General features: G+C 39.9%; 1 protein-coding gene across 1 annotated transcript in view; it reads left to right on the forward strand.

Annotated features, from left to right (window-relative positions):
• The first annotated feature begins 6,506 nt into the window (after positions 1–6,506).
• LOC108677775 (putative sodium-dependent multivitamin transporter) overlaps positions 6,507–11,972 on the forward strand; it is an 11,631-nt gene continuing 6,165 nt past the window's right edge. Inside the window, exons 1-6 of the mRNA XM_047885617.1 lie at positions 6,507–6,931; positions 7,263–7,484; positions 9,024–9,147; positions 10,443–10,656; positions 11,063–11,182; positions 11,618–11,776. Coding sequence (XP_047741573.1) covers positions 6,797–6,931; positions 7,263–7,484; positions 9,024–9,147; positions 10,443–10,656; positions 11,063–11,182; positions 11,618–11,776 — 974 coding nt within the window. The 5' untranslated portion in view covers positions 6,507–6,796. The remainder of the gene's footprint in view (positions 6,932–7,262; positions 7,485–9,023; positions 9,148–10,442; positions 10,657–11,062; positions 11,183–11,617; positions 11,777–11,972) is intronic.

Consider the following 11,972-nt stretch of genomic DNA (forward strand, 5'->3'; position numbering starts at 1 on the left):
AATGCCTGAAAGGAGATTTAGACAGGGTCATTGGTTAGGTAGATGGCAGTTTGTTAAATTTAAAAATGCAAGTTATTGTGCCGTGTCATAAGCCAATGCGCGCACAACGAATCCCTTAAGGTTGATGGCATGCGGATGTCTCTCCAATAAGATCCTATAAAAAGTGCCTTGGCAAACATGTGGACCGTTCTTTAACGTTTATCCGGCCATATGAGAACGTTTATCCGACACATTATCATATAAGGTTTCTTATTTTTTGAAATTGTAAAAAGGTTTTTGACCAACATAAATTCCTTAAGGATAGAATTTGCAACACCTTTAGTCCTAGATGCAGAAGCGATGAAGCTGTTGTTTGTTGCTTTCATGCTCACGAACCTAGAGTTTGGGGGGCGCAATATGATTGCCAAAACTTGAAGAGGAAAAAAATTTATCCGAGAGCGTTCAAATATTTGAAAAAATTATAGTTACAGACTTTAGGGGCAAGTCATATGAAGAAAGATTAGAAATCAAGAACCTTGAAATTCTTTTTTATCGACGTCTGCGTGGCGACCTCATACTCAGTCATAGAAGTATATAAGCATACTCATGGTTTATACGAGGTCCCAGAAGAATTCACAGAATTTGAAACAAGAACTTGCCCTATAAGCGAAAAAACTGCGGTACAACTCATCCCCGCGATAACACTTCTTCTCGCTTCCAGTAACCGGCATGCGGAACAGCCATCGTCTGATTGCAACACTGTGAGTATGCACTATGCAGCGTTCAAGAATAGACTAGACAAGTCTATACATGTTCAACCTTGAAATGCCTAGTACCTATTTAAAATTAGTCAAAGTTCAGTAACGATTTCAACTTTTACTTTTCTCGAATTAGAGGATATCGTATTGAAAAAGAATGTCTAACGAGTGCTAATCGTTCGTGGAAAGGTCAAAGGACTGGAGTCATCATATAGCTAAGAGACAACCGAGCCTGATAAACTGCAGTTTCAGAAAGGGCCTGTTAGGGATTTTTGAAGTCCACCCCTAGGACTCAAAAAGAGCAATTCAGACATCATTCGTCCTTGATGTTTCAACAACATAGCAAGAAGACTCCTTTCAAACTGGATAATCAAGCATCCAAGCTGGACATAATGACTTATTGGGCTGATATTTTTCGAAAAAATACTTGCAAGGTGAGGTCTTCAACGCCCCAATCTAAGATAGTTTCGTACAGAAGCTCGACAGGGTGAGGATCGACCCTATGTGTCCCATGACATTCCAATCGTATAAAAACACTTGGGGCCCGAAGATCTCTGTTTTCAGCCATCTATGCAACACAAACTCCTATCCTAAAGCATAGTGATGTCGGCGCTGAAGAATAGGCCTGGTGTTAGAATAGAATAGAATAGAAGTGTCGGCGTTGAAGAAATAGGCCCATGGCCTGTTGCCGATTCTTGAACTTTTCGTGACGTGATTCACAAGGGATCCGGCCTTTGGAACCCGATCTTTCTATAGCTGACGATTGATTTGAGATAGCTGCTGGACTTATTGCCTGATCCGTAATTTGCTAGGCATTTTAAGACTGAACATATGCTCCTGCATAGCTTCGTCTAGTCTGTTTTTGAAGATGTTCATACTCGGAGCTTCAACGATGCTATCAGGGAGGCTGTTCCACATGTCGGTGACTCGAAGCGAGAAGAAATGTTGTCGCATGGATGTGTTCCAACGCTGTTTTTTTAGTTTATAGCCGTGGCCCCTGGTGTTGGTTCTTGTTTCAAATTATAGTAATCCTTCTGGGACCTTGTATAAGCCATGAGTATACTTGTATACTTCAATGAGGTCCCCACGCAGACGTCGATAATGGAGGCTTGGAAGCTTCATAATCTTTAATCTTTCCTCATAGGACTTGCCTTTCAAGCCCGGAACTATCCTTGTTGCACGTCTTTGAACACTCTCTACTAAATTTTTGTCCTTTTCAAATTTCGGTGACCGCACGACGTTTCCAAACTCCAGGTTCGGGCGCACGACAGCAACAAACAACTGCTTCATCGTTTCTAAATCTAGGAACTCGAAAGAGCGTCTGATCAGTCCAAGTCGATGATTGGCTTTATTAACTTGACCTTCAATTTGCTTAGAAAATTTCAACTCATTGTCGATATTAACTCCTAAATCCTTTTCCGTTGTCGACTTCGACATAATAATAATAATAATAATAATAATAATAGCGGTTTCAGCGTTTATTAGGCCGTAGGCCTGTCGCCGATTCTTAACATCGCAGAACATTCACAGCTTGCTGCTGCCTTGAACTCGCAACTCACTGCTACAATTCTGCTGTGCTTAACCGCCCGGCCTCCTTGCCGATTCTGACCAGAAACTGACGCACAGAGCTGGGATCGAACCCGGGCCTCTCTGCTCCAATCTTGGTACTCTGAACTGTAACCACTGGGCCACCCTGCCCATCATTACTCTGTCGCCCATCTTGCCCATTTAAACTATATGTAACCTTGAATGTCCATTTTCCATCATGGGCAATGCGAATCAACTGACACTTAATGCTTTACAAATCATAACGTTAGAAATCCAAATGTTCTTTATTAATTTGTATCGCAATTTGTACTTTGAAATGCAAGTACACTTTTTATACGTCCCGCAAGTGATGAAAGGTTTACAATCCGTAAATCAGCTGGTGACCGTTCGACTTTGACGCCGGTCACCACCGGGCCGGCGGGCACCGCCCACCGGCATGCTCAGTTGACGATGAACTGCGATCTAGTATGGACTTGTGTTTCAGTTGTCGGCAGATCATCTGTGTGCGACAGACTATCCAATACTGTTACCCCAAAACAACTTTGCTATGAATCTACTAGATGCTTGAAGCAAACCGATCGATAGATACGAGAAAAGAGTTTCAAGACGTAAAGTTTATTTACGGTAGCTCTTTACTAAGTCTGCATCGCTTGGTGATTACTACAAAAAACATCATGCAGGAGTGTAAAAAATTGTTGTTGCTTATTTTGTTACTTCTGTTTAATTTGTAAACAATATTCATTCATCATTGTAAGAGTAAGACTGCCTACCATTAACAACTTTGAGATTGAGTAGGATTGTAGGAGATCATAATTATATTAGGTATCTATTATTCTATTTCATCACTGTAAAGTAATTTTTAAATTTATTTCACATAATTAAAAATTTATGTTATATATCACATTGTATAATTATATTTTTATATAATTCAGGATATACATAAATTTTTGACATTACTTTATTTTTTTAATCTCCAAACATAGGTAGGTGGCCATGGTCAGGAAGATGTGCCAGGTGTGCGGGAATTTATTTTGTCATTTTAACAACCTGTGCAGTGCGCCGTACTATGCTGGTAAAAAAATGCGCCATGCGCCGTACATAGTGGCAAAGCAGAGAGTTTTTTAGACTCTGTCTCAAGTTCATTTTTGAGTCCTATAAGTAGACCAGTAACGTATCATGGATACCAGCATTATCATACTTAAGAAATTGGTTAAAATCTCAAGTAAATGAGGTAATTAAGAATTAATTGATTCTAAAAAATCTCTGGTTTGTCACTATGGCGCCGTACTTTAGAAAGCTAAAATTGTTCTACTATTTTAGTCGACATTATACGCAAGTATGAAGTATATTGACTACGCAAGTCGAACTGACAATAATAAAATGTAAGACATGTCCGGGTTACTTCTGACTCTTCCGCTTGTCCGCCTTGTCGCGCATAGTGGCAAACCAGAGATTTTTCAGAATCATTTCATTTTTAATTACCTCATTTACTCAAGATTTTAACAGATTTCTTATGTATGATAATTCTGGTATCCAAGATACTTTACTGGTCTACTTATAGGACTCAAAAATGAACTTGAGGAAGAGTCTAAAAAACTCTCTGCTTTGCCACTATGCTTGTCGGATACCGGGATACGGAACGTACGGTAATCGTAAACTGCGGCTATTATACATACGAAATGTAAACAGATGGTGTTCAGTGTTGCCATATGACTTTGGAGAAAATTTCTTCTAAAATAAAGTTCTAGATTTCTCATTCACCAAATTTCCGTATCAAGAAAAATCATATATTATTGAAAAATAATTAAAGGCATACTGTACTGAGTAATGTGAGTATTATGTCTGTTCCTCCACAAACTGCTCGTGCGCGGCAGTGCGACATAGAATTGATGGCCGGGATTGCGCGAACACGTGCACGAATAGAATCAATTTTCATTACATTGCGCCAACTGTGCACAGCAATAGCTTAAAAAAAGTGAAAATGCGCGGGAAAATTCACCGAAAACATACATCATCCTGAGTGTGGGTAGGTGGTAGGCCTATAAGAGTTTGTAGGTACGTACTACATAGTATAAATAATAATGATTTCATTGATTTGATTGGATTTTTTTTATATTATATTTCTAAATTATAAACTATATTGTTTCTAAAGAAAGCCAGCAACATAAATGCTGTGGCAATGTTAGTGGCTTTGGCAATTGCATGTATTCTGCAGTGATAGTCTGACTATAAAACATGAGATATGCTGCTATGCCTATTGGTTGACTAATGCACAGTTTAATCATTAATGTAGTATCATGTAGTTCAACTTCAATGATCATTGACCAAAATAAGGTATTAACTGCATTGTTTTTGACTCTAAGATTAAATTAAAGATTAATTAGAATTTCACTTCTCTATCATTTATTAGTTATTGTATTTGACTTGTAAATCTCTGCTAAAATTATCATCTTCTTGAGTACCATGAAACTGGGTGTAGTTAACATGTTGACTATGTATTGGTACATATGTGTACGCGTACCACAAAATGTGTTTCTCCAGGAGTTAGTGGTACATAATTCAGGTTGCCTAAAATCGGCCAAATCCGAGAATAAAAAAGGCCAAAAGAGGCTGATAATTCAATGTATACTAGTTTATTAGTAGGTTCCGCTATAAAAATTCCATTTATTTTCTTTTTGCAGTATTTAAAATTTAATTAGGAAGTACCCCTATCATAAATTTTAGCTGGCCAAAGCAATTGAGAAAAACTAAATCACGGAATTTGTCCGGAAAAAATGACCGTCTGGCAACCCTGCTTGAAAAAAGTACAAAAAATGAAATAATAGTACAAGATGAAGCAATCGTAGTCAACGTGTTAAAGGCCAGCCAGAATATTGCACATAAAAATAATATGCTAGGCACTAGGCAGTTAGTCTCTTGAGTGGAACTAGCTTTGCAACCAAGCCTTGCAAGAGAAACCTTACTAACGTAATCAACAAAAAAAAGTTACTAATTAAATCAACAAGAGGAAAATTACTAATTTAATGAACAAGAGGAACTTTACTAATTTAATCAACAAGAGAAACTTAACCAATTTAATCAACAAGAGAAACTTTAATCATTTAATCAACAAGTGAAACTTTACTAATTTAATCAGCAAGAGAAACTTTACTAATTTAATCAGCAAGAGAAACTTTACTAATTTAATCAACAAGAGAAACTTTACTAATTTAATCAACAAGAGAAACTTAACCAATTTAATCAACAAGAGAAACTTTAATCATTTAATCAACAAGTGAAACTTTACTAATTTAATCAGCAAGAGAAACTTTACTAATTTAATCAGCAAGAGAAACTTTACTAATTTAATCAACAAGAGAAACTTTACTAATTGAATCAATGCTGATTCCATCAGAGTCCCAAATTTTCAAAAAAAAAAATTACTGTGACTATTGAAATTAATGTTAAAATTGAATAATAAAATAATTGTGTCTTATTGATCAGGATTCACTCTGGACATTTCCACTGTTATTTAAATAGTACTCTCTAACAAGAGATTCTGAGCCTGTGACTTCAATTTATGATTGAAATTGCTGTCCCCATTCTATCCTGCTAAAATATTTATCCTAAATATCCTGCCTATATAGAGTTGTGATGAAGGAAGGGATTGTTGAAGATAATAGCTATCATGCCACTGGGACTAGAGTTTCTAGTTAGAAATTAGGCAATGTCTGCTTCTGTATTTCTCAACTTCTTAAAATATCCTTTAAGTGTTATTGACCATAGTATTTTACCGACAGTTGTTGTTTGACAGACAGTTCTTTTTCCTTTATTATCTGAAATTATTTTTAGAACCAGTGAAGGTTGGTCTTTGAACATCATAGTATAAATATGTGATTTCAATGCATTATGATTGAATGAAAAGCTATAACACAATTCAGGATATGTTTATAAAAATTATTGATCAATTTACCATGCAACTCAAATTCAATAGTTGTCACAGAAAATGTGATGTTTTAGTGTTGAAAACACTTTTTGGGCTCTCAGGTGAAATATTCTTTCCTGGCCACCAAAATATTTGCATTAACTACTCATCAGCATAAGAGGTTGGCAGCAAGTTGTAGCTGGGCGGTTATTTCAGTATTTTTCATCACAAACCAAATCTGTTATTCATTTGTTCATTCAATGTTTATGTTCTAATTCAATACCAAACATTTCTCTTTATTTTTTTCAGGTATGGGGAAAAATTCCAATAATGATATTTTTCATGCATGTGCTTGATCAGTGACATTGTAACTAATATAAGCAGGCAGATTGATGTCCAATGCTCTGATGACTGCAGTTGCCTTGCTTATATACCTCACTCATGCTCCCAATGTCTGGTTACACTTCATTCCACTCGCAACTGGATCTGTAAACACTACTCTGTACTTTAACAATACATCCATATCTGGAAGAAGGCTCTCATTCACCTAAATTGTTGCCAGAGACTAAAGAACCCAACATAAGCATTCCATAGTGGCAACAAAGTCATGACAGAGGCTGAGATGGAGGTGACAGCGGTGCTTGGTGTGTTTGATTATGTGGTAGTGGCGATGCTGCTGCTGCTGTCATCCTCAATAGGCCTGTACTACAGGCTTACAGGAGGCAAACAGGCCACACTCAAGGTGAGCAAACAAATATTCTGCTGCTAATGCCCAATAATTAACTTCTGTATGTCTAATTTCTAATAGAAGTGAAACCTTCAATGTTTCAGTATAGCATAGCTTCTAATGTGATAAATATGTAGAAAAACTTATTTTGCTGCTTGCATGCTGCTGACCTGTCATGTTACAATGACAGGAATTTTACTTGGTAAACAGCATGATTGTTCTCGCTTTTTTTGTTAGTAAATTGTGTTGCATTAATACAACATGATTTTTCAGATCTATTCTTTCTGATAACCTAATTTAAATGCATGGACTATGTTGCCATTGATTTATCATTCCATTTGACCAGGAGTTTATGCTAGCCGACAACAGCATGCCATTCGTGCCTGTGGCATTCTCACTGATGGCCTCCTTCATGTCGGCCATCACGCTGCTGGGGGTGGTGCAGGAGATGTACATGTTCGGCACCATGTTCATCATGATCAACTTGGCCTACATTATCTGCACACCCATCGTCTGCTACTTCTACCTCCCTGTCTTCTACAACCTCCAAAAAATAAGCGTCTACAAGGTAAGAATTACTCCAAAAATTAATTTGTTTTTTTGTTGCTGGTGTTGTTAGCCCTCCTCCTTCGTAGCGCGCGGGGCCCAGACCCAGTTCTGGGGCCAGCCAAGTCGGCTGCCCCAGCGGCCAGCAGCCCCACGGCGTTCACAGGGTCTGCCCAAAGGTCACCCACCGACAGGGATGTGGGCATTTCAGGGCAGAAGACAAGATGAATGGTGTCGTGCGTGTTGGATAGACAGAGTGGGCAAAGTGGAGAAGGGTGTGTGGCAGGGTCTATTTTATTTAGATACGAGAGAAGTAGCAGTGATTTATTTGAGCAAAATAACATTGTTGGCATCACAAGTGAAAGCTCGCTTCTTCCATTTCCTTGTCACCAGTAGTACATCAGCGTCTACGAGGTAGGAATTTGTCCTCTATCTGTCAAGGTGTCCATATAGCGTTTAAAATAACTCTTCATTGTCTTGCTCAAAACCGGTTGTTGTGAGACAAGGTTCAGTCTTATGAAGAGTCAGGCGTGCGCGCCGCGCTCGTGGTTATGCATAAATGTTGTCTAATTTTTTATTGTTATGCAGTTGTTCGCTCAGTGTTTCTCATTTTAACTGAGATTGTCCTAAGTCTATGTACAGAAGTATATGGTCTATTGTTTCTTGTGTTATGAATATGAAAAGAATATGTTTCAATTTTATGTCGATAATATTTATTGAACCGATCAATACAGTACGAAGGAAGGAAAGCATTTTCGGAAGAATCCGTTTTGGAAAGTATGTCGTATTTGGTTTTATTTCTGTGGATTTGTAAAGTGCCATACATTAATTTGTTGTCGGTAATATACATATACTGCGATGGTAAATTACGAACTAAATAAAGCAATACAATAGCTCGTCGACAAGGGTGACAGACGCGCTGTGAATTCGTGTACTAGATGAGAAATTCCTGCACTATTCCTGCGCTATGATAGTCTTTACAATCTACTCGTTTTTGGACTTATTCGCTCTACAGGAATGCATGAATTGCTTACCACATCTCAATTATTATTTCCATTATTATAAATTAATAGGTTACATATATATTGTGAATGAGGACACTGTATTCACTATTGCTCTAATATCACGATATTTATTTACTAATAAAGTATGAACGATGTCCTGAGACAGTGGACGACAACGAACTTTGCTAGCGTCAGCAGGCATGCGTCTCGCCTGCTATTATTCTATTCCATCTCGTCTTTCTTACAGGATATGCTGACGCTGCATCATAATTATCGAAGTATGGCATCTAATTATATAGCAAACGTGAATGTGAATAATTTGTCGTATCATCATGTCAGCCATGCATGATGAAGTATTTTTGATTACTGCTGGTGAATGTGTTTTATTTATTTTTTATTGAACACGTGTCGTGAGGCAGCAGCACACGTGTTGCCGTGCTGCACGTGTCGTGAGACAGCAGCACCAAACAATAATGATATTGTACAATGATAAAATATTACATTGATTATTAATGTTATCATTACGTCTTTACTAATGATAATAATGAACACTTCAGTACCTGGAGCTACGTTTCGGCTACCAGACTCGCCTGCTCGCGTCGCTGTCGTTCACGCTGCAGATGACGCTGTACACCGGCATAGTGTTGTACGCCCCTGCCCTGGCACTAGCTGCTGTCACTGGTGGGTGTTATTACTGTCACTAGCAGCAGTGATGATATACACCGGCATAGTGTTGTACGCTCCTGCCCTGGCACTGGCTGCTGTCACTGGTGGGTGCTGGCACTAGCTGCTGTCACTGGTGGGTGCTGGCACTAGCTGCTGTCACTGGTGGGTGCTGGCACTGGCTGCTGTCACTGGTGGGTGCTGGCACTAGCTGCTGTCACTGGTGGGTGCTGGCACTAGNTTCACCCACTCTCACGCGTTTTATTCATTTATTCACCCACTCTCACGCGTTTTATTCATTTATTCACCCACTCTCACGCGTTTTATTCATTTATTCACCCACTCTCACGCGTTTTATTCATTTATTCACCCACTCTCACGCGTTTTATTCATTTATTCACCCACTCTCACGCGTTTTATTCATTTATTCACCCACTCTCACGCGTTTTATTCATTTATTCACCCACTCTCACGCGTTTTATTCATTTATTCACCCACTCTCACGCGTTTTATTCATTTATTCACCCACTCTCACGCGTTTTATTCATTTATTCACCCACTCTCACGCGTTTTATTCATTTATTCACCCACTCTCACGCGTTTTATTCATTTATTCACCCACTCTCACGCGTTTTATTCATTTATTCACCCACTCTCACGCGTTTTATTCATTTATTCACCCACTCTCACGCGTTTTATTCATTTATTCACCCACTCTCACGCGTTTTATTCATTTATTCACCCACTCTCACGCGTTTTATTCATTTATTCACCCACTCTCACGCGTTTTATTCATTTATTCACCCACTCTCACGCGTTTTATTCATTTATTCACCCACTCTCACGCGTTTTATTCATTTATTCACCCACTCTCACGCGTTTTATTCATTTATTCACCCACTCTCACGCGTTTTATTCATTTATTCACCCACTCTCACGCGTTTTATTCATTTATTCACCCACTCTCACGCGTTTTATTCATTTATTCACCCACTCTCACGCGTTTTATTCATTTATTCACCCACTCTCACGCGTTTTATTCATTTATTCACCCACTCTCACGCGTTTTATTCATTTATTCACCCACTCTCACGCGTTTTATTCATTTATTCACCCACTCTCACGCGTTTTATTCATTTATTCACCCACTCTCACGCGTTTTATTCATTTATTCACCCACTCTCACGCGTTTTATTCATTTATTCACCCACTCTCACGCGTTTTATTCATTTATTCACCCACTCTCACACATCTTATTCATTTATTCACCCACTCTCACCCGTTTATTCATTTATTCACCCACCCCCACACAGGTCTGTCACAAGCCCTGAGTATCGCGCTGGTGGGTAGCGTGTGCACATTGTACTCAGCCCTGGGTGGCATGAAGGCCGTACTCATCACTGATGTACTGCAGTCTGTACTCATGTTCGCTGCCGTACTCATAGTTGTCTGTACCGGGCTGCAGACCTTCTCGCTCTCACAGGTCTTCTCCATCGCTAATCAGTCTGGCAGACTTCAGTTCTTCTCGTGAGTAAATTGTGCAATTGTTGAGAGTGTGTTGGACTGTTCTTTGTTTGAGTAAATTGTGCAATTCTTCATCTGAATAAATAATGTAGTTCTCAATGCAAGTAAATTGCACTCTTTTCTGTTTGTTAGTAAATTAGACATTTCTCCTTCTGTTCGAATTACAGTTCTGCTTGTGGATGAATTGCCCATTGCTCCACGTGTGTGAATTGGCCTCAAGTAGAGGGCAGTAATCATGTTAACTTTCATGATGTAATCCACTATCAATAATAGTATTCATCTGCTGCGAGCTGGTGGATTAAATAAACACCTGCCCCGTAACACCTGCCTTGTAACGCCTGCTCCGCAACACCGTCCCGTAACACCGTCCCGTAACCCCCGTAATAAAGTCCCCCCTGTCCCCCGCCAGACTGGACCCCGACCCCCGGACGCGACACACGCTCTGGACGCAGGTGCTGGGGGGCAGCGTCACCTACCTGTCCCTTTACGCCGTAAACCAGGCGCAGGTGCAGCGCCTGCTCGCCTGCAGGTCAGTACCAGGCGCAGGTGCAGCGCCTGCTCGCCTGCAGGTCAGTGCCAGGCGCAGGTGCAGCGCCTGCTCGCCTGCAGGTCAGTACCAGGCGCAGGTGCAGCGCCTGCTCGCCTGCAGGTCAGTACCAGGCGCAGGTGCAGCGCCTGCTCGCCTGCAGGTCAGTACCAGGCGCAGGTGCAGCGCCTGCTCGCCTGCAATGCGCGCACTTTACACTTTTCTTGCAAATAAAATGCATTTATCTCATTCATTCAAAATATGTAAAAAAAATTTCAAATTCTGTGAATAAGAAATGTGAAGACATCCCATCGTGTAATATTTTTAGTTTAGGGTTGTTAGTCACGATTATTTCAGACATATTTCAGGTATTTATATTAATATCATATTTCACATATTTCACGATTATTTTCAGCTTATTTCATGGTTGTTTAACAGAACCCTGAAGCAGGCGCAGTGTGCAGTGTGGTTGCAGTGGCCCATACTGATGACACTGTCACTGAGCACTGCACTGGCCGGCCTCATCATATACGCGCAGTATAGTCAGTGTGATCCTCTACTGACCGGCGTCATCAGCAAGTCTGACCAGGTGAACTAGTCAGTGTGATCCTCTACTGACCGGCGTCATCAGCAAGTCTGACCAGGTGAACTAGTCAGTGTGATCCTCTACTGACCGGCGTCATCAGCAAGTCTGATCAGGTGAACTAGTCAGGCACCTGATGTCAGGTGAACTAGTCAGGCACCTGATGTCAGGTGAACTAGTCAGGCATCTGATGTCAGGTGAACTAGTCAG

The sequence above is a fragment of the Hyalella azteca genome, unplaced genomic scaffold (genome assembly GCF_000764305.2).
Source record: "Hyalella azteca isolate HAZT.00-mixed unplaced genomic scaffold, Hazt_2.0.2 contig2569, whole genome shotgun sequence".
Lineage (NCBI taxonomy): Eukaryota > Metazoa > Arthropoda > Malacostraca > Amphipoda > Hyalellidae > Hyalella > Hyalella azteca.